The sequence below is a fragment of the Macrotis lagotis genome, chromosome 1, assembly GCF_037893015.1.
Source record: "Macrotis lagotis isolate mMagLag1 chromosome 1, bilby.v1.9.chrom.fasta, whole genome shotgun sequence".
Classification (NCBI taxonomy): domain Eukaryota; kingdom Metazoa; phylum Chordata; class Mammalia; order Peramelemorphia; family Peramelidae; genus Macrotis; species Macrotis lagotis.
Genome location: NC_133658.1, coordinates 131,970,272 through 131,993,861, shown reverse-complemented (window position 1 = coordinate 131,993,861; position 23,590 = coordinate 131,970,272). Strand labels below are relative to the sequence as shown.

Genomic DNA, 23,590 nt, shown 5'->3' with positions numbered 1-23,590 from the left:
GACAAGGACAAGAATGAAGAAAGGGGAGAGGGAGAGGAAGAAAGAAGAAGAAGAAGAAGAAGAAGAAGAAGAAGAAGGAGGAGGAGGAGGAGGAGGAGGAGGAGGAGGAGGAGGGGGAGGAGGAAAGGAGGGGGAGGAGGGGGAGAAGGAGAAGGAGAAGAAGAAGAAGATGAAAAAGAAGAAGAAGAAGAATGAAAAGGAGGAAAAGGAGGAGAAGGAGGAGGAGGAGGAGGAAGAAGGAGGAGGAGGAGGAGGAGAAGAAGAAGGAGGAGGAGGAAGAAGAAGAAGGAGGAGGAGAAGGAGGAGAAGGAGGAGGAGGAGGAGGAGGAAGAAGAAGAAGGAGGAGGAGGAGAATGAGGAGGAGGAGAAGGAGAAGAAGAAGGAGGAAGAGGAGGGGAAGGAGGGGGAGTAGGGGAAGGGGGAGGAGGAGAAGGAGGAGAAGGAGAAGAAGAAGAAGAAGAGGAAGAAGAAGAAGAAGAAGAAGAAGAAGAAGAAGAAGAAGAAAAGAGGAGGAGGAGGAGTTGAAGAACAATTACATTGTTCTTTAGGGTTTGCAAAGCACTTTATAAATCTTTCACTTCATTCTTACAACAACCCTGGGGTGGTTGTTTTTATTATTATCATCTTACAGATGAGGAAACTAAGACTGACAAGGGTAAAATAATTTGCCCACTGTCACTGCCAATAAGCATCAGAAGCTGAATATGAACTTGAACTTGGGATTCACCAACTCCAAAGATCTAGCTACTGTACTAGCCTAGCCTAGTTTCCTAAAAAGTTTTTTCCAGCTAGGGTAAAGACCTTTAGGATATGGACAAAAAGCCAGGATGAAACTTTCCTCTTCTTCCAGCAAGTTAGTACTTTCTCAAAAGTTCTACATCTACCCCCCACACACACACACACATCATAAGTCATTACACTGCTATTAGGGTAATTAATTTCAAATAGGTCTTTTGCACCTACCATACTCCTTCAGCAATCATTTACATAAGATTCCTGAAAATTGTAGGAAGGTAGTCTGTGCTGTGGAGGCACTTTATCATGCACATTTAAGGTATTCAAGCCTTTCCTAGAGTGGGGATTTTTTCATGCAGAGGCTCTCCCTGTACCTCTCTGATATCTCTGCATTTAGTCTAGGAAGACCCTCAACTTTTACAGAAAAATCACTTGGCTACCCACACCCCATACATCTAAGAGTAATATAAGGTAATTGGGTATGGTACTAGGAGATGGTACCTGAACTTTAAACTGAAAGAGAAGCTGGGAATTCTCTGAAGTAGGTAGGTGGCTCAGTGGATAGAGCTCTGGGCTTGGAGTCAGGAAGATCAAAGTTCAAATTTGACCTCAGACAATGATGCTATGTGACCCTGAGCAAGTCATGTAACCTCTTTGCCTTAATCCACTAGAGAAGGAAAGGGCAAACCTTTCCGGTATCTTTTGCAAGAAAAATCCCATGACATCGCTATCATGCTTTGGTTCAATGGGTAACAAAAAGTCAGACAGAATGAATAAAATCGCTAAAAAATTTCTATGTGGCAGAGGTGAAGACTGGGTTATATAGGCAAAGGCACAAGGTTGGAGGTCATATGTGATGTACAGGGAACAGCTAGCTAATAGATCCATTTAGTTGGAACAGAGTAGATGGGGAAAACATTCATTTGATTAACTAGGAAGATAAGTAAAAGCCATATTGTAGTGAGTTTAAGGCTGAAAATTTTGTATTTTATCTTGCAAGTATTACAGAGAATACCATGACTCTCTCCACTGGAGGACACTTATAGATTCATGTACTTTGACTCTATTTTTCCTAAACTGCAGATAAGTCCCAATTCTTTTTTGCCTTTGTAATTATCATATTGCATTTTTAAGACTACATTCAATTCTTCTATTGTTATTTACATTTAGATTAATGGTTCTTTGATTTTATACTCTAGCAGAATTCAGTAGTTCACAAAATATGTGGGGACCTGAAATATATTGACTTAATACATAAACCAAACTAAAGAAAGGGGAGGGAGTTCCATTCAATTCATTGATTAAATTGCTCTTTTCCATTTCCTCCTTTTTCTTACACTTTTCTTCATACTGGGACTGGAATATTTTTTCAACATTACTTAGCATCATATTCAAGATTTCTCTGTGTTAGCAACAAAACAATTGAAAGAGGCTTAACTCTCTTTTAAGGATATTAAGGTCTATTGGGAGTAGTGGGTGCATAACATGTTCACAAATAATGGTGAAACCATGTAGAGGGTGATGGAGGCAAAGGAAAGATCCAAAATGATTGGAATATAAAATTTGAGAAGTGAAATTATTTTTTCCTTTGCCATTAGGCAAGATTTCCCATATGAGATGGCATTGGAATTATATCTTGAGAGAAGAAAGATATTTCAACATATGGAGATGTGAGGAGAGAAACTGATCAAAATACAGTGAACAGTTTGTGTGTGTGTGTGTATGTGAATAATCCATAGAGCAAAACACAATTGGATTCAATTCAATAAAAATGTATTAATTCTTAATTAATAATTAATTTAACATACTATATGAAAAACTGAGCTGATCACTATGATAAGAGGAAAAGACAAAAGAAAAGATTCCTTTTGAGAAGAAAACAGGGAATGGAAAGAAATTTCATCTGAAGGTTAACAAAGTCAAAGCTAAGGTTTTTCCAGTAATAATGCATGACTGTGAGAAATGGAAAGCTGAGCACCAAAGAATTGATATTTTCAAATTGTGATACTGGAAAAGATTACTGAGAGTTCCTTGGAAGCAAGGAGATCAAATCAGTAAAGATTTGTAAATTTAAATGTAAATTTACATAATGAACATAAAGAAATTAATTTAGCTTATTTTTTGAATGGACAAATACTGAAGTTGAAACTTAATTCCCTTATAATTAAAAGAAAGGAGTTATTGGGAAAGATGTTGATATTGGGGAAAGATTGAAGGCAAAAGGAAAAGGGGGATAGCAGAGGATGAAATGAATATTGTGTCATGAATAATGTGTTCATTAACTTGGACGGACTTGAGGAGATGGTAAAGGACAAAAGGCCCTGGCATACTATGGTCCATGGGGTCTCAAAGAGTTGAATATGAATGAACAACTGAACAACAACCAAAGACTATGTTCAGGTAGTAATAAATGATGCAAAATATAAGACGGAATAAGAAGGTTGGAGCTAGAGTCTTGAAGAAACTTATGGAATCAGAAGGTCATAGGATGTAGTTCTGGAAGATCCAGACCTAGAGGTCATCTGACCCAGAGGTATTGAATGAGGCTCCACATGGCCCATAACACTCCTGTGTATGGTCCAAACAAAATTAACATGTAATTTGGAAATATTTATGATAAAATAAAATTACAGCAGAATATAATGTTATTGTGCAGTTTTCTAAATCAATAGTCCATAGAACCTTTATATTTGGTTTAGTGAGCCTATTTATATTTGAGTTTGACAACACTGATCTAGCCTGCCCTCTCATTTTACAGATGAGGCAACTGAAGTGTAGAGAGATTAATTTGCCCAAAATCATACAATTAGTAAGTAGAAAAAAAGCTAATATTCAAACCTGGAACTTTTCACTCCATATTTTGTGCTATTTTCATATGGCATAACACTGAAGGGAAATATAAAAATGCAGTCAGATAAAGCAAAATTGCAAAAAATTGGGGAGCAAAATAGAGCTAAACCTGTTCTAATATAAAACATTATATATAGAACCTAATTTGATAATATATAAAACTAATTTATTATTGTCACACAGAGAGGTCTCAAATATATATATCTGGGTCAAATGACTCTAAATATCTCCCATATAGTCAAATGACACCTAGATATCTCCACATAGAGGTACTATGGACATCTCAAACTCAACATGCTTCAAATGAACTCAACTTTGCTCCTCACTTCTTTATTTCTGCTACTTTGCTTGGGAGAAAGAATGAAGATTTTTTGCACACTTTTCCTCTGCTAAAATTTTTATTTAAAAGAAAAACTATAGTATTTATTTGTATATAAAGTATATTTGTAAATAAAGGAGAAATAATAAGTTATACTAAAATTGTTTTTTAAATTTTAGGTCAATTGTATGCCATGTCAATGAAACTTGAAGCAAAGACAACAGAGGAAAACTCAGTAGAGTTGTCTTAGCTGACCTTGAATCCTTAGTTACAAATTTCTATCTTAATTGCACATACCTCCCAGAAGCAAACTCTCTGGCTTTTCAATTAATATTCCTGTAGATAGATAATCTCCCTGTCCTGGTATGTTCTCTGTTTTTCATTTTGCAGATGAAACATCATAATAATATTCTGTTGTCTTAATATATAATAACCTAATCAATTATTCTCCATTTATTAGATACACTGAACTTTTCTTCCCTCAGGATTGGGAATGTTACAAATAGAATAACTATGACTATTTTTGAACAAATGTGAATATATATATATATATTAGAAGAGATCATAATAATAATATCTATACTTCCTACTTCATAGTTATTGTAGGAAAAGATTTTATAAAACATCATATATAAAATATATAAATATTTATAAAACACATACATACATATACATATGTAAGTATGTATATATAGAGTATAAATTCTGATAATGGAATCAATTGAGCAAAAGATGAGCTCAATTACATGAATCTAATTGCATATTGCCAAATTGCTTTCCAAAATCTTTCTACCAATTTGTAGTCTAACAATATATTAGAGTGCCTCCCTTCCCTAAACATCATCAAAATGAATTTAGAATATAAGCCCCTTGAAAGGAGAGGGCATTTCATTTTTATTTCTTCATTTTTTGATACATAATATGAACAAAATAAATGTGTGTACAAAGCATTATCTTAAGTCCGTCACGATTTGCATTATTCTAGTTATTAGTTGACTTGAGAGTTTTTGCTGTAGTTATTAATAGTTTGCATTTATCTATTTACCCTTTGCAAATTATCTGTTCATTCTCTTTGATTTTTGCTTTATATTGGAAAGAAACGAGCATATGAAAACAATTTGTTCCAAAGGCCATAAAGAGGGTTGAAGCAAAGAGCTGTGGAATGCTTAGAGCTTGGTCAGACATTGAAGAAGTTAAGGTCATTCACTGCATCCTGAGTCATCCTAGTTGAGCTTTGAGGATCAAGAAGAGAAGTGAGGCTTACGATTTTGCTCAACTCTGCCTTACTTAAGTCAAATTCATAGGCAAGTTAAAACATCATGTCATTGGTCCTTTTAGAAAGTGAAAGAACAGCAATAACAATGGGGTACACAGGAATGCCTTTAAAGTTATAGGGCATTTGGAAGAGGTCATTAATCTGAGTTGATCAGAGAAGACTTCTGAGAGGAGGTGCCCTGAACCAGGCCTTGAAAGAAAAAAGAATTTTAACAGGTGCAGATGAGGAAAGACAATCAGTTCTGATAAACCATCAGATAAAAGGAGGCTGGAGAGGAATGGATGAGATTGAAGAACAACTAGTAAGTCAGTTTAGCTGGAACATATAGTACTTATAAAGAAATTGTGTGAAAGAAGACAGATGAGATAACTACTATAGTTATGGACATGGAAAAAACAAAATTTGGAAGTGCTTAATATGAAATGACAGACTCAAATTAAGTCTCATATATGCTTAAGGGGACATGTAAAAGAAGCTAAGATTTTTGTCCAGGACTGGGTCTAGCCAAAATCCTAATTTTCAGTTCTTTCCCATTTTACTCCCAGGATACTCCTTCCAGGATGTTTTATTCTCAAAGTCTAAAGTATGGAGAGGATTAGTAAAAATCAGTATTTATTGGATTAAATTAAAAGAGCAAAAAGGAAAACAGGCAATACAATATAAATAGACTATGGGAGGCAATGGACATTAGTAATTTCTTTGTTTTGGCAGGGTTGAAAGAAGGGAAGATGGAAGAGGATTCTTTGGAAATTTTGCAACACTCTCTGCAATTAAAGAGAAAAGGGAGGGATAACTCGGACACAATTCCCCCAACAGTAAATAAAGGAGCAATAATATCTATACTGCTTACTTCACAGAGTTACTATAGGAAAAGACTTTATAAACATTAAAACACTATATAAATATAAACTTGTTTGGTGGTGATTGTTATCAGGAGTCATGGTATTACAGAGAAAAGGTGGTAGAATCTGATGGTGGAGTTTTCAAACACTTAATTGTATGACTGTGGGTAAATTATTTAACCTGTTTAATTCTCTTCATTTACAACATGGAAATAATTATATTCTGAACACCTACCTTGTAGTGTTGTTTGAAAGAAAGCTCTGTTGTTAGTACTAGTATTGCAGAAGGAAAGGGGATCCCTTATGTAATTCCAGGAACTGGAAAAGGGGTAGAAGAGGGTGAGAAGGGGAACGAATGGGGGGGTGCCAACTTCTCTCTGTGAAATTCTGTGATCCTCACATAGGCAGATAGTAAAGTAGACACAACTGGGAATGCAATACACTGGCCAGAAGGGAAGGGCTGTGCAAGCCAAGGTTTGCTATGCCTTCCGGAGACTTCAGCATTGTGCGCTTTGGCACAGCTGGGTGTTGCAGGGCTGGGGAGGAGATGGGGCTAGTTCATAAGCACAGTGCCAACTAGGAGTGCAATCATTTCCCCGCAGCATAGGTTAAGTCACTCTTTATGTGGTGGGATTCTGGCAAAGGCTGACTGAAAGCAGCCCCAAGCCTGGCCCCAAATGAGCCTTACTGGCTGTAGAGCATGGAGTGAACTTTGAATTTCAAGCCAGTGGGGTAGATCTAGGCTTAGGCCATGATGCCCGAGTCCCTTAGGCCACCAGCTGGGATAAGCCCCAAGTACCCACTGCGCACTGCAGGAAGCGACACCAGGGAGTAGAAGCACCAGACCCACCAACGACTCTAATCAGAGACTAAGATGTAGGAGTGGGGCTGGGTGGGAGAGAAATCTTTAAGGGTCACCAACTCTACTATCCCTTGGATTGCCTCTTAGCCCTAGGGGTGAAACTGTTAGGTAGGCCAGCTGGGAAGAGAGATTAGATTCTTATTGCGACTCATTCCCCAGGGGAAAGTTCTTTTCCTCTTCTCCCAGGACTGAACAGTGAAGTTCCAAAGTGACCCAGGATCCTGCTCTTTTCTTGGTGACTGCTTTTTCCCGCCGCGGTTGGAATGAGCAGGACAGAGAGACTGACATCAGAGGGTGGAAGTGTCCCATCTCCTTCCCACACCCTTCACCCACTATCGGGCTCTGAGTCTCCTCTTAGACCTGGAAGTTGCTAGCAACGCTTCCCTGGTTTATGCCGCCCGCTCCAGCCTCCAGTGAGATACCCTCCAGCCCGCACCCAGTGCAATGCAGATGTCTCCGTTCCCCCTTCCTATTAACCCTGGTGGGGCTCTGATGTGACTCTATCTGAAGTTACCCATCAACTCCAGCGCAGTGGCCCCGAGGAGGTGTCTGGTCCCGCTTAAGACTCCCTCTCATACCCCCTTATCTATTAACCCTGTTGGGGTTCTGATCTATTGACCCTGGTGGGGTGACTATATATGAAGTTAACCATTAGCTCCAGCGCAATTGCCCCAAGGAGGTCTTTGGCCCTGCTTAAGACCCCCTCTCATACCCCCCATATCTATTATCCCTGGTGGGGTTCTGATGTGACTATATCTGAAGCTACCCATCAGCTCCAGCGCCCCAAGGAGGTCTCTGCCCCCTATTCCCCCAACACACACATATGCGCGCGCGCGCACACACACACACACACACACACACACACACGCACACATCTCCCCCCCCCCCCCCCCAGCCTTGAACCAGAAAAAGGACTGAGTAGCAGAGGGCCCTACATCTGTCAACATGTGGTGCAGCTGGGAAGCTGCTTGCTGCCAGTGAGTGGTCCGCAGACCAGGCACTTCCCCCTTTACGGTGACGTCTCGGCAGCGCTCTATAAAAGTCTCCGAGCCGCCCAGCAGAGCTCTGGCACCTCCAGAGCTGAGAAGGAAGGAGCGAGGGTGCATCCACGCCGTCGCCCGAGGGACTGCAGGCGGCAGCTGCGGTGCGACAGGACAAGACCAGGTGGCCCTTGTCCGGCTGGGGCGCTGTGCTTCTGCCCCAGCTGAGTCCAGATCGCTGGCCCTTGGCCCAGGACTTGGGGAGGCAGTACCATGTCTGATGCCTCTTGGGCTCCCGCAGCATCCCTTTTCCCGGCCAAAGAAAGCGGTTGCAGAATTGCGGCGCTCGTAGGCGCCTTGGCGAGCTGTGGATCGAGCTTTGCTCACTATCTCGCTTAAAACCTAGAAAAGACAAACTCCTAGCGCTTGTGGAAGCTTGAAGAGACTCTCAGGGCTACCTGGAGCAGACCAAGTTTTCACATTCTTCAGTCTCTCAGCCCCCCCCCCCCCCCCCACCAGGCATCTGACAGGAGACATAACCTCCTGTTGCTTAGAGCTTTGCAATTCCATTATTCTTCCTAGAACTCCGTTCCCTAGGGCGCGAGTGGAGAGCAGATCTGGAGGGCTTCACCCCAGAAGAAGAACGATGGATAATGTTCTGCAGAGTAATTCAGACCTTGCCCTCTCCCTAAATACCTCCTTTAACGCCTCCGAAGCCAACCAGTTCGTGCAACCGGCCTGGCAGATAGTTCTCTGGGCAGCTGCCTACGCCGTTATTGTGGTGACCTCCGTGGTGGGCAATGTGGTGGTGATGTGGATCATCTTAGCCCACAAGAGAATGCGAACAGTGACCAACTACTTCCTGGTGAACTTGGCCTTCGCAGAAGCGTCTATGGCCGCCTTCAACACAGTCGTGAACTTCACCTATGCCATCCACAACGAGTGGTATTACGGACTGTTTTATTGCAAGTTTCACAACTTCTTCCCCATTGCTGCTGTGTTCGCCAGCATCTACTCCATGACAGCTGTAGCTTTCGATAGGTGAGTCCGACTTAGAATGTAGCGGGGTTTGAAGAGAAAGGGAGGGAGATTTATGTCTCGGTGGGGAGGGGGGCGTGGGGCTGGTAGTGAGTATATAGAGCAAAGGCTACTCCATGAAGGGAAAAGTGGAAGGACCAGGGACGCCTGTCACTCAGCAGTACTTGAATAGGTTTCTTCTCAGTTTCCCCCCTCACCCTCCTCACTGTCTCCTCTTAACTTTCTTCTTTCTCCTCCCCTATTCTTCTCTCTTAGAACAGGTCTCTCCCATTCTAGTTCATCTTTCTCCTCTTCTCTTTCCTTTCCTTTCTCTCAACTCTTTCTTTTTCCTTTACTTTTTCTTCCTTTGTGCTTCTCTGTTCTGGCATATAATATCTAAAGAAAAAAGTGATTCATCTGTAATCAAAGGACTTGAATTAATTTCTTCATATTATATATTAGCCAATAACTGTGCCTTCTACTTCTCCCCCTCCCTCCATACATTCAGTTTCTTCATGAGTAAAATGATAAGGTTGGACTAGCTTATGTCAAAGATTCCTTCTAACTCCAAATCATATGATCTATTGTATACTTATATATTCAAAGTCTGATAATGGTCCCAAGGCTGACAAGTGTGGCCACCTCCAGTTACAGCAAGTCTGTTGCTGTTGTTTTAGGTAAAAAAAAATTGCCATCCTGTTCTTCCCTTTCTGCATCTGGGAAAAGAGGGTAGAGAATAAGTTCTATTTTCCCTTCACTTTTGCAACAATATTTTTAAAATGAATGCCACACATTTGAATCCAAGATCTAGAAGGTACTTTAAAGAGATGTTCTATTAGAGTTTTTCCTTAAATCAATTAAGGCTAAGAGATGAAAACTGTTATTTCTAAGAGCTCTCAGAGGTTGGAGATTTAATGCCCTCTGTCAGAAGTCTTTTGGAGCCTCAAAATTTTCATTTATAGAATGTGGAAGATGGAAAGAGCAACCCAAAGGTGTGAAAGTCAAAAGAAAAAATATTTAAAAATAATTTTGAGAATGATTTAAATGCATTTATACAACCCTTTAAGCTTCTGTAAATTGAAGTTATTAATAAATATAAGGAAGAATAACTATTTCAATCTGGACATCCTTTATGTATTTGTAGAGGAAAAACAATTTAGAAGTGGGACAGTTTCATATTGCAGGTCTTATATGATTTGCTTGGATAGCTAGTTTTGCTTGTCCTTCATTCTTGAAGAAGATAATGACATCAGAGCAGTGATGCCATGACAAGCAAGTGAACTGGATTTAAGTAAAGGGGGGGGGGGCACTGTACAAAGTCACCTGCCTCACTTTCTCCTCCAGAATCACTGGAGCCAGGGTTCAGATATGGATCAGGATGACTGGTGATGGTTCTGGATGCAGACTGCCAGGTGACACAATGGACAGAGTGCCTTCCCTGGAGTCAGGAAGACTCATGTTCCTGAGTTCAGATTTGGCTTCAGACACTTAACAATCTATGAGACCCTGAGCAAGCCATTTTATCCTCTTTATATCAGGTCCTCCTCTGGAGAAGGAAATGGCAAGCAATTCTAGTATCTTTGCCAAGAAAACCCTTAAATGGGGTCATGAAGAGTCAGTCACAACTGAAAAAAACAACTTAACCGATACACAATTTGTTTGATGTTAAACAGATCATTTTACCTTGCTTGGCCTCAGTTTCCACATTTGTAAAATGAATGGTTTGGGTGAAATGATATCTTATTGTCTCTGCTATTCAGATTCTGAATTTATCTTTCTTCTAAATCTATCCTTTTTTCTTGTCTTTTGTAGAGTTGGCAGTATCTTGGGGGGGAGGTACTTTTTAAAGGACATTTTTAAAGTGCCCACATGCATTTCTGAGGCAAGGATGATTCAACAGTTTATGGCTTCAAAAACTGTTTGAAAGGAATGGATCTGGTATGCAAACACTGTCCAGACAGGTCATAGGGAAAATATCTCTGGGTGATATAGTTGAGACAGGACTTCTGAGAAACAGGAATCTTCTGAGATTGGACATTCCTCTGTCTGTGTGTCTGTGTGTGTCTGTGTGTGTGTGTGTGTGTGTGTGTGTGTGTGTGTGTGTGTGTGTGTGTGTGAGAGAGAGAGAGAGAGAGAGAGAGAGAGAGAGAAGGAGACTAACACTGAAAGAGAAAGTCTGCTTGTATACTAGCTTCTGTGTCTATCTGAAGGAGTGACTTCTGTATGTATGCTTGAGCAATTGGGTAAATTGTTCATCCAGAAGATTAAATTACATTTCAAAGAGGACTCCAGAGGTGGTTCTTTCGTATATATATTCCTCCAAAGAAATAAAAAGTTAATTAATTTAAAAGGGGGCTGAGATGGGGATGGCAGGAGAGGGACAAAACAATCCATTTCATTTGCTTCTTACTACCTTATTTTACCCTCTGAGGGTTCCCTGTGATTTGTATTTGCCTTGAGGCTTTCTGGAGGCATTTATCCTCCAAAACTACAAATAGCTGTTTTGAATTTGGGGCTCACATCTCTCCCTTTATGTTCTACATATGCTCCCAAACAGTTATATAGAAATTGAATTTTTGACAAGCAAATTTCATTTTCAGTATCTTAGGGAAATTGCCTATTTAGTGGAATGTGATCATAGAATTTAGAACTACAGGAAACAAAGGAGAGAACACATGTTATTAAGCTCTTATAATGTGTCAGATAACTCTTGTGCTAAGTGCTTTATAAATATTATCTAATTTGCTATCCTGACCTCCCCCCCCATTTTACATTTGAGGAAATTAAGGCAATGATTTGACCAATGCCACATAGCTAGTAAGTATCTGAGGTTAGATTTGAACTAAGGTCTTCCTGTCTACAAGAGCAGTGTTCTACTTAATGAGCCACCTAGCCACTAGTCTAGAAGGAACCTTAGATATTCTCTAGCCGAATTTTTTGCACTAGCATTTGAAAGAGTAGGAAACTGAGTTTCAGAGAAGAGAAATGAATTTCCCAAGGTCATATAAATATAGAACCAGGATAAAACCTAGGTCCCCTGTCTCCAAATCTTTATCTTTTTTACATGTACAGTCCATGATTATATATATATCTTTACCTATGTATCTTTCTTTTTACCTTAAGGTTCATGAATTTTTTTCCTCACAACAACCCCACAAATACAGATAGAGAAGATATTATCTTTCATTTTTTGTATGGGGGAAACTGAGGCCTTAAAAATAATTATATGATTTAAACAAGGTTCCATCTATTTAGGGTCAGAGCTAGAGCTTGAATCAAAACCCTTCCTCCAATACTAGCATTCTTTCCACTATATTATGCTGAAGTTTAAGGAATTTATTTTTTGTAAAATGGAAAATCACCATTTCCATCCCAATTTATCTTTTGTGTCAATATGGATTTTATGTATTAAAATATTAATTTTATTTCATATTATAGGCATAATTTTCTTTAAGGTGAAGTCCATTGCCTTCTTTTGTTTGCTCTTTTAATTTAAATCAGACTACTTTTAAGAATACAAAAATTTATATTCCAAATACCAGATATACTTTGTTATTTAATGCTACTTCAGCATTAGATACTGTGCAAATCAGTTAACAATTTTTTTGTCACCAAATTAAGGGGAAGGGACTATATATTGCCAATTCTGATCCTCATATAACTTATCCATGTTCTGCTGAGAGTTTTGTTTCTTGAGAATGGAGATATAGCTATTGTATTGTAGAGCATTGAGACAGCTGGATAGAGCTGGATAGAGCACTGGCCCTGGAGTCAGAAGGACCTGAGCTCAAATGTGGCCTCAGACACTAATTACCTAACTATGTGACCTTGGGCAAGTCACTTTAACTCCACTGCCTTGCAAACATACATACAAAAAAGACATCAACACATTGATTTAAAGGTTGGGGTGGGGAGAAAACTGTGACTGATTGATATGCTCAATGCCCCTCTCCCCAAGACTTTAAATGTAGCATTTTAGAAGGGGGGGAAAAGGAAAAAGGTAACCAAGGAACTGTGATTTCTGGGCCTTTTCTCTATTCTTCATTTTTCAATGGATGAAGGAGTGTGATCATAGAGGCCTGATAACTGACCCCTTATTTTTTAAATAGGCAAATTATTGAAAACCTCCTTAGGTAACTAGGATAGAACATAAGCCCTAGAGTCAGAAGGACGTAAGTTCAAATCAGGCCTTGGACACTTAATTCTTACTTAATTGTGTGACCTTGAGCAAATCACTTAACCCCATTACTTTGCAAAAATAAAAAAAGAAGAAAAAGAAAACCTTCTTAAATGGAGGAAACTTCAATGCCCTTTAAATCATGTCATGGAATTATAGATTTTGTTTATAGTTGGAAAGAACTTTAAAAGGCATCTAGTTTACCACCCTTCATTTTAAAGTAAAGGAAGCTGAGGCCCAGAGAAGACAGATAAGGGACCTATCCAAGTTCATAAAAGTGTTAAAGAACAAAGATTAGATTTCAGGAATTTTGACTCCATTTCAAAGATCTTTCCAATCAATTGCTTTTTAAGGCTTAAGGAATCCATGACAGCTGATTTAGAACCTTTCAATAAAAACATGTTTTGCTTCTCATAGTTATCTATTGTATGATTATGAGATAGTCATTCAACCTTTCTGTTGAGGGATGCTGGAAGGACCCCATATTTTCAGTACCTATTTCACAGGGTGATTTGAGGGAAGTGCATTGTTAATCTAGAAATCCTATAGAAAATTGAAATATTGTTATCTTTACATCTTCCATTTTTATCTATGTGGGAGGTGTGTGTGCGTGCGTGTGTGTGTGTGTGTGTGTGTGTGTGTGTGTGTGTGTGTGTGTGTGTTAGAGGGGATTCTATTAAAGTTTTTCTCTGATTTCTGTTGATGAATTGGAGATGATCCTGAGTTACTGAATGGAAATAGGGACTGGTAGGTTTTGAGTCAAGGTCTAGCAATGTATTTTTTAATCTTTCATTCAAAGATCAACCCAAATAAGCCCATAGAGACTCATCTCTAGCTGATCGGGTAGCAAGTGATTAGTTTTATAACTTGGCAATTGATAAAAAAAAACTTTTGGATATGGAATCAAAAAATCTGGTTGTGAATTCTCCTCTCAGTTTCTTCCTTGCTGTGTGACCCTGGGCAATATACTTACTCTCTTTGGATCTCTTTCCTTAGCTATAAAATGAAGTGGATAATCTCTAAGATCCCTTTCAGCTCTAAATCCTTTGGAACACATTCTAATGTGATCATAGGTTCTCCTAGAATTTAAATGAAAGCTGAGGCAGTACAATCAGCTTGATATTTCTCAATTTCCTCTCCTCTTTTGAATTGCTGAAAGCCACATTTCCCAGTTATCTAAAACTGTCTTCTTTAAGAGTCTAGAACATTGTGATTAAAATGTCCAAAGAAGAGTGATGAAGAAGCCCCACACATCTGTCCTGAAACCAATGTTAGCTCAAGAGGACCATATTTCTTTCTTCTGTTTATTTGGAAAAACAGTTTAGATTCCAACAGACTCTGTCTTAATTTTATAAAGAGCTTTGGGTGTAGGACAGTAGAAATTTGTGTACAGTGTGAATTTTTACCAGAAGATACTGAATTCAAGTACCCCCCAAAATAGGATTTGAAATTGTTAGTGAATAATACAGCTACATATTCCAATGAACAGAATGTTGAACTCAAGAACTCGTGTTTGGTTGTTGTTCAGTCATTTTAGTCGTATTTTACTTTTGGTGATCCCATTTGCAGTTTTCTTAGCAAAAACACTGGAGTAGTTTGCCAGTTCCTTCCCCAGCTTCTTTTACAGGCAAGGAAATTGAGGCACAGTCAAAGTAACTTGCCCAGGGTCATATAACTAGAAAGTGTCTGAGGCCAGATTTGAACCCAAGGAAATGTTTTCCTGACTCCAGGACCAACACTTGGTGCACTATGGCACCACCTAGCGTCCAGAGTTCAAAGTTAGGAGATCAGTGGAAGTCCTAATCCACCTTATTGTTATGGTATAAACAAAACTATGTTGCTTTTAGCTATTCATCTTATCATTCTGTCAAAACGTATGGTCTGCTTTCTATTGGAAAGATCAAAGGTTTATTAAGTGCCTTCTATGTGTTTCTTTACATGTATTTCATTTGATCTTCATAACAGTATTGTAAGGCAGGTATTACTATGATTTGCACTTCACAGATGAGGAAAGTGAGGCAGACAGAGTTTAAGGGATTTAAATCATATAGCTCATAATGATGTGATGCCGTTTCAATTAAGATCTTCCTGACTCCAGACCTAGAGCTCAATCCATTAGGACATTGAAGGATACTAAAAATATTTAACGATCTTTTTTTTAACCTTCCAAACCTTCCCTACATCACAATTAAATAGATAAATAAGTGAACTCGAAGTGGATGGAAATTAGTTTCAATGGAAAGGAATGGAGGGATCAAAGGCAGTTGGTGAATTAACTTGTGAGATAGTGAGTTCTCCATCAATAAGCAGAGACTGAATGTTGGGGAATGTTGCTAAAGGGATGGCTTTCAGATAAAGGTTGGATTAGATGACCTTGAGGCTCTCTCCCCTCTAATTCTGAGATTTTGCCATTCTAATGAGGCTTCTGTTACTGCTATGGTCTCTTTGCCCTTGTCAGGAATGAGAGAGTCTTAGACCTTAGGAGTCATCAAATCCAAATCTACCAATCTTCAAGAAATGAAGCTTGAAACTCAGGGACTTCCTCAAGGCCATACAAGTAATAAGTAGTAAAGCAAGAATGTAATGCATATCCTGTGGATGAATTCACATTTTCTTCAACTGCATATTGCTTTTCATTTCTTGAGGGTATGGAATGCTTTTATCTTTCTGTCCCCTGAGGAAGGGCTGTTTTCTGCTTCCTTTCTATATCCCAGCACCTAGCACATAGTAGGTATTTAATGATTGTTTAGTGAGTTATTGATTGATCCCTAGAGTCTAGCATTGTGCCTCCTGCATTATTCACAGACATCTAATAAATTTTCCTTGGATTGAATTGTACCACAGCTTTCTACCTTTTTCCACTGACAAACCACTAGCACATAAAGAAGCTATTTTAACTGTCTAGCAACAAATGCTCTTGCTTCCTGGCCTACTCATGGTTGGTTTTTTCTGAAGACCTGCAAAGATGGGTATTTAAGGTAGTCTTAGCTATTGGCACATTTGCTTGTAAGCATGTTCACAAAGTGGAATGGGATCTAAGTAAGCCAATAGATGAAGGAGCATAAACAGCATTTCTCCATCCCTTTCTTAGACAGGAGCTTATTTCTGTGACCATTTTTTTCTTTTCTTTTCTGCTAGCAAAATTGAAATGGAATAGCTACTAATTACCTACAGTAAACTTTAAACCTGTTTTTTTTCTGGGCAATTCATGGTCAAACTAGATGAACATCTGTGGCATGCTGGGTGCCTAATAACATAGGTAAAGTGGGTAAAAATCAAGTTGCTAGATGAGAAAAAAATAGGAACCTCTCTCTGAAGGTGAGGATAGGTGAATGAATCCATGAATGCATGAATAAATGAATGACAAATGGGCATATATCATGAAGTAATAACAATGTGTTTTTTTAATTTTCTTTGTCTATTTTAACAAATAGATTAGAATCTATAGCTCCAAAAGAACATTGTCATTTGCACATAGACAATTTAATAATGTCATCGGTGTTTTTTGTAACCCAGTCCTCTTTCAAAATCATCTTCAAAGTCAGACACCCCTTAACAACTGGCATCCCCCACTATCCTAGTGGAGGAAATATCTTAAGAAAATTCAGTTTCAGGTTGAAAGTCTTACTCTGCTTCTGATGCAAAAGGTCACTCAGCTTGATCACTGTGACTCCATAAGTCACTATCTTAAAAGGGGGAAAACATGAAAGCCTTGAATATGGAATCAGGGGACCTAGATTTGAAAATTAACTTTGTCCCTAATGACCTATGTCACCTTAAGCAAATAGCCACTAGTGTGTTCACCTATCAAATGGGATAGCTGGATTATGGATGACCAAAGGCCCTTCTAGATTTCTAGGCCTATGATCCTGCTTCCCTGGAATATATGGGGGTCACTTCTCTTCAATATATCCAAACTCAAGATTGCTGGTACCATCTGATTATTTCTAGATAATAGATTTCTTTACTATAAACATCAGCTTCCCTGCAATGGAAAAAAAGTAGGTATCTTACCTATCCTATGTTCCTTAGTTTTCCAACCCCTTAGTTTCCAAACAAACCCTCTTCTGATGTTTTAAATGCACTTATGGGAGAAACATGGTAATAAATAAAAAATTACAAGTATAAAAGTTCTTATGGAAGAAATTAATTCTGGCTGTACTACAGAGAACTTTGTTGTTGTTAAGTTATGATGGACTCTTCATGATTTCAATAACTTGGCAAAGATACTGTTAGTGGCTTGCCATGTCCTTCTTCAGTTCATTTTATAGACAAGAGGCAAACAGGAAGCAGTGATTTGTCCAGAATCACACAGTAAGTAAGTGTCTAAGATCAGATTTGAACTGGTGAAGATGTCCTCCTGATTCTAAGCTCAAAGATCTATCCACTTTACCACCTGTCAGAGATCTTGGTTCATATTCCTTTTTAGATGGTTTCTACCTTTATGACCCTGAACAACTCAATTTCCTTGAACCTATTTCCAAATATAAAAAGAAGGAGGTTGGAATAGATAGCTCTGACATCCTTTCCAGCTTTGGTTCTGTAACTTTAGGATCCTATGATCCTCTCCTGCTGGTGTGACTTCATCATACTCTTTCTAGTCATGGGCTTTACTATCAGACCAGGGCTCTGTTGTAGCTATGCCCTCTGGTGATGTCTCTAGGTCTACTCTCATTGGCCAAGATGAGCTTAATAAACCATATTCTTCCCCAAGTCCCCCCTACACACACACACACACACACACACACACAAACACACACACACATTGTTTTAAAATGCTTAGAAATCAATGGTTCATGAATTTTTAATACAATACAATACAATACCAACAAAACAAAACTATCTCACATCAACAACAACTAAAACACCCCAACCCTCAGCATTTTGGATATACAGTACATGATATCACCTGTGTTGCACATCAGTGCTCCAGTAAAGCAAAGAGATCCATAGAGAACATCGAGTTACTGTAAAAGAACATCATTTTGGGTGGTGAAGTCATGTAAGACAAATGATCATTTCATTGCTATCTACCCCTACTTCATAGTGCATTATTCCTAACAAATTCTTTAAGTACCAGGATCTGGATCTCTAGCTCTAAATTCCTTCCCAACCTTCTCATGTCACTCTCTAGATTTTATATTCAGGTGAACTCTTAGCAAGGCTTCCAATTTTCTCTTTCTTATTTAAATAACAACTCTTTTGTTTAGGGGTTCTTTTCTGGCATTAGTTAATTTTCTTCATTCAGTCACTTCCTGGAGAACTGAAAATTTCAAATTTCTAATCTACTTTATATTCTTATGACACCATTGATTGAGTAAGGTCCTGTCATAGTGCAGACACACACACACACACACACACACACACAAAGACTCTCTCTCTCTCTCACTCACTCACTCTACCCTAACTTCCTTATTCATGCTCAGGGTACCACTATCCTTTTAAGTCATCTAGGTCATCAGAGTCCTCTTTGATCCTTTCTTTTATATCATCCTCATCCAATCTTATCAATTCTACCCTAGAGCAGCTAGGTGACACAATAGATGGAATACAGAGCCTAGAGTCAGGAAGACTCATTTTCCTGAGTTCAAAACTGGCATCAGATACTCATTAGCTGTGTTACCCTGGACAAGTCACTTAGCTCCATTTGCCTTGATTTCCTCATCTGTAAAATTAAGTGAAAAATAAATTGGCAAATCACTTTATCTAGTTTCTTTGCTTAAAAAGAAACCCTAAATGGGGTCACAAGGATACATAACTGACCTCTACAACATATCTTGTACAATCCCCTATTTCCATTCATATATATATATAGATAGAGATAGAGATATAGAGATATAGAGATAGAGCTATAGAGCTATATAGATATATATATGTATAATTCTAGTTCATGACCTCACCAAACCTTGAGTTTTAGAAAATTGTATAATCAGACTCCTGACTCCTATATTCTCTCCTCTCCAATTGATCCTACCCATTATTAACAAAATAATCTTCCTAAAACACAAGTCTGATTATGTGGAACCCCAGTTCAAGAATCTACAATGGCTTCCAACTGCCAGGAGGTGAAATAAAAATTTCCCTTTTTAGCTATTAAACATCTTCACAGTCTGGCTCCTGTTTATCTTTCTAGGCTTTTTGAATATTATTCCCCATCATGTACTCAACCTTCCAGCCAAATTGGCCTACTTGCTGTTCCCCAAACTCAGGGTGCCATCTCCTTCTTGATGTCTTTGCAAGGTTATCATCTAGGTTCAGAATGCATTTCCTATCACCTCAATCTCTTAGAAGTCCTAGCTTTCTTCAAGACTTAGTTCATGTGTCAATATTCATGTTAAAGTCTTTCCTGATCTTTCTAGTTGTTAATTTTCCCTGCTGTCTCAAATAACGTATCTATATATCTATATCTATATTTGTGTGTATAAATATGCATATATATGTATCTATATACCTATATATATATATATACATTCTTCTATGTCTATATCCATATGTATATGTATGCATATAGATATTGCTATTAGCTTTTTGCTATATCCCCTAATAGATGTAAGCTCCTTGAGGAGAGTGCTTCTTATAATTATTATATACCCATCACCCAGCACAACGTGCTGCATGTATTAAATGCTTAATTAAATACTTATATGATTGGATCAGAATACATTCAGAATCAAATAGTGAAGATACTCAAAAGTCTTAATTTGGAGGACTTATTGTATGTGTGTTTACATGGGCAGGGAGGGTACATGACTTCTATCTTCAAATATTTAAAAAACTGTCTCATGGAAGATGGATTAGCCTTAATTCTGTTTGGTCCCAGAGGGCAAAACAATGTGTAGAAGCTACAGAGACTAGATTTTTGTTATATATCAGCATAAACTTCTTAATAATTAGAACCGTCTAAAAGATGAAATGGGCTGCCTCAGGGCATAGCAAGTTCCCTCCCACTGGAAGTCTCTAAACAAGAGTCTCAATGAACACTTTGATATAACTGAGGAGATTCTTATTCTAATATCAGGTATTGCTGGTATTAGAAGTAATCTGAAATAATTTCCATTACTGAGATTCTATATTTCAAGTTGAGCCCTGAAGAAAAAAATATTTTTAATGCAAGGAAGAACTTTCACTGTCCCAGGAACTATTTCTATTACTCTGAGGTCATTTGAGGCTCTAATTTGTTTCATTTTTCATGAGTTCCTTATTTCAAAATTTCTGTAACTTATAACCTGTTTTCCACTCAGACCCCAAATGATAATTAACTGAAATGACTCACAAATAAAGTGTTTTTATCATTACCCCAAGCCATTCAGTTAAAGCCCAAGGTCCTAGGAGAATTGAATGGGTTATACAGCTTTAATACAACTGTCTTTCTTTGAGAGTTAAATTGAGAATGTAGTTTCAAGGCATAGTTGGAAGGCATTTAGCTTGCTAGTGGAGAAGCTAGCCAAAGTGATACCCATTTAGTAAGGGAAGGGGAACCACCTAAAATTAAATCTGCAGCATATGACATAATATATGTTTGAGGTAGTTTCTAGTCACTGAAAAAGGAATATTGTCTCAGGTTATCCCTTTTGTATCACTTTTGCAATGAGATGGATATTCTGAAGGATAGGGGGTTCAGAAGCAGAAAGGGCTTTAGAGATCATTTAATTAAATCATTTTGTTTTTTAGAGGAGGACACTGAGGTCAAGAAAGGGGAAGCAGGTCTCTAATAGTCACACAAGTAGTGAGGGAAAGAGTAAAGATGTGAATCAGATCCTTTCTTTTAAGATCCAAGAGTCTTTCTTTCTACCACATGACATAGCTGATTCAAAATTCAGTGAATTATTTTGTAATTCTCTTAGTCCAAACCCATTCAAGCAGTCAAATCTGGCCTGGGATCCTAGTCAAAAGTTTATTGGAGAAACTACTATCCCAGCTCAAATTCTTTCCTCTTCCATGAAGACTTCCAGCTCACTCTTCTAAACTTACAATTCTTGTTTTCTTAATAAAGCACTTTATTCCAGCAACTAAGTAAGGTGAAAAATTCAAGTTATTTAACACAAGAATAAATTGAGAATTAGAAGAAAAATAACCTGACAATATCATCTAGTAACTGATAAATCAGGGTGTGAAACCCAAGTCTTCTGACTATGCAGTATTTCCCTCCCTCTCCTCCTCTTACTTTATTTCCCTATCTCCTGATTTGACAATTGAGTATTAACAGGTGAAAAGCCCTGTGCTGTGGTCTAGGACTCATTTGATAATTGATACCTGAGATATAACTCCCATTGCTTTCCTATATCTTATTTAAAGCTTCCTGTGTTATATCTTATCTCTTTTTCCCTCCCTTCCACATTAGAATGTGAGCTCCTTAAAAGCAAGGATTATCTCTTGCCTTTATTTATCTCTCCAGTGCTTAGCACAGTGTCTGGGAAAAGGTAGGTACTTAATAACAGCTTAGTCTCTGATTGACTGACCCTGCCTCAAACTAGATTCTAAGCTTCTTTCAGGGTCAGAATTTTGTCATAGCCACATTCCGAATCCTTCTTCAGAACAAGCACAATATCTCCCACACTTTATATGCTACTTTAATAGTTTTTGATTGGCTAAGGAAAAAAGAAAGGTAGATTCTAGTCCTAGTTTTGTCTCTCAATGTTTATATGACCTTAAACAAGTTATTTCTCTCTTCTGGGTCTTAGCATCTTGTCAAGGAGATGAAAAACTTTGTAGTAGTTAACATTACTGGACTGATACTTCATTGTGGTATACAGATGACCTCTTATTCTTAGAAAGTATAGTAGAAGAAGGCAAACTCTGGCAGTTTTGACCAAGCTGAAAAACCTTCGGATATATTCCCAGCAACAGAAAGCATTTGCAGTTTGAGGATCAATCTCCTTAATTATGATAACTAATCACCTGCATTTGGCATCAAGGTGGGCAAATCTTGTTTCATATGGATAAATAAAATAAATAGAAATACCCTTATCCATGAGGGAGATACTACTGACTGACTGGTGTTATTCAATAGTAAAACTAAATACTATCAGTCAAAAGATCATTGACAGTGGTTAGGTTCTTCACACAAGATCAGGTTAATACCAATCACTCTGACTCTCAGAAAGTTGTTTACCTCTTTCTCCTAGCCTCAACCCTTTTGAGGATAGAAAGATGTCTTATCAGTCTAAGTATTTGATTTGTGGGGATTTATTGAAATAGAATATTAGCTCACTAGAAAATTCCACTAGAAAAACAAAACAATATTGTCTGAGTTTCACTTAAGAATCATCACTTTGGCAGCTACATTATAGGATGGGGTAGATTGGAAAGGACCTTGAGAAAGGGAATCCATTTAAGAGGCTGTTGCATTAATCTAAATGAGAGGGATAAAGTTTGGAACTTGAGTGAACAGAAGGAGAATGGGTCAAATTCAAGAGATGGTGTAGAATCAGAAATGACAAAATTATGACGATTGATATGTAGAGTGCGGAAGAGTGAGGAATCCAGGATACTGACAAAATTATAAACACAGAAGACTAAAAGGATAGTTTAGAAATAGGGAAGTTTGGAAGGGGGGGGGTGATTGGTGGCAGGGACAGATAGTTTAGTATTTGATACTTTGAATTTGATATGTCAATGAAATTTCTTGTTTGAAATGTTCATTAATGGGGCAGCTAGGTGGCATAGTAGATAAAGCACCGGCCCTGGAGTCAGGAGTACCTGGGTTCAAATCTGGTCTCAGACACTTAATAATTACCTAGCTGTGTGGCCTTGGGTAAGCCACTTAACCCCATTGCCTAGCAAAAAAAAAAAAAAGAAATGTTCATTAAGATGGTTAAAACTAAGGGCAGAGACTAGGATAGGAAATATATATATATATATATATATATATATATATATATATATATATATATAATATATATCTGTGACTCATCTGCAAAAAGGTGATAATTAAATCCCTATATCTGATGAAAGTCATCATGATAGAAAGTGTATCTAGAGAAAGGAGATTAATATAGACCATTAGGAAATACCCTTAGTTAAAAGGTCTTATAGCTTATCAATCAGTAGTTTAGCTACATCTGACCTTCAAGTTTTTTAAGGCTAGCCTAAAGAGTCAAATATTATTCTTTAATGCTATCAGTTGAGAATCCATTGTTTAGCCATCTTTAAGAAGTTTTAGAAAGAGGTATTTACCAAGTAATATAGTAAAAAATGGTTAGTATAAAATATTCCCCTCTTTATTGAAACCTGTGACACATTACAAATACATAGAAAGTTCAGAGCAAAAGGATTCAAGCTGAGAAAGGCCATTTAGCAAAAGAGCAACTCATAGCTCCTAATTGCTAGAAGTCTCCCCCCCCATTCTGCAAGAATTTCCCTTTAAGCACAACACATCTGTTCCATCTGTCTTTGGATCCTCATAGTTTCTTCTATAAGCTGATTCAGGTTGTGGTCAGACGTTAAAGGGATAATATCCTACAGATATCTTCTGGGTAGAACTTATTCAGATTCTTTAAAGGTCACAGAGTCCTCCCCTGTCCAAAAGAATC

At 38.1% G+C, this 23,590-nt stretch overlaps 1 protein-coding gene across 1 annotated transcript in view; it reads left to right on the top strand.

Annotated features, from left to right (window-relative positions):
• Positions 1-8,048: 8,048 nt before the first annotated feature.
• Positions 8,049-23,590, top strand: part of TACR1 (tachykinin receptor 1) — a 189,690-nt gene continuing 174,148 nt past the window's right edge. Inside the window, exon 1 of the mRNA XM_074208476.1 lies at positions 8,049-8,905. Coding sequence (XP_074064577.1) covers positions 8,511-8,905 — 395 coding nt within the window. The 5' untranslated portion in view covers positions 8,049-8,510. The remainder of the gene's footprint in view (positions 8,906-23,590) is intronic.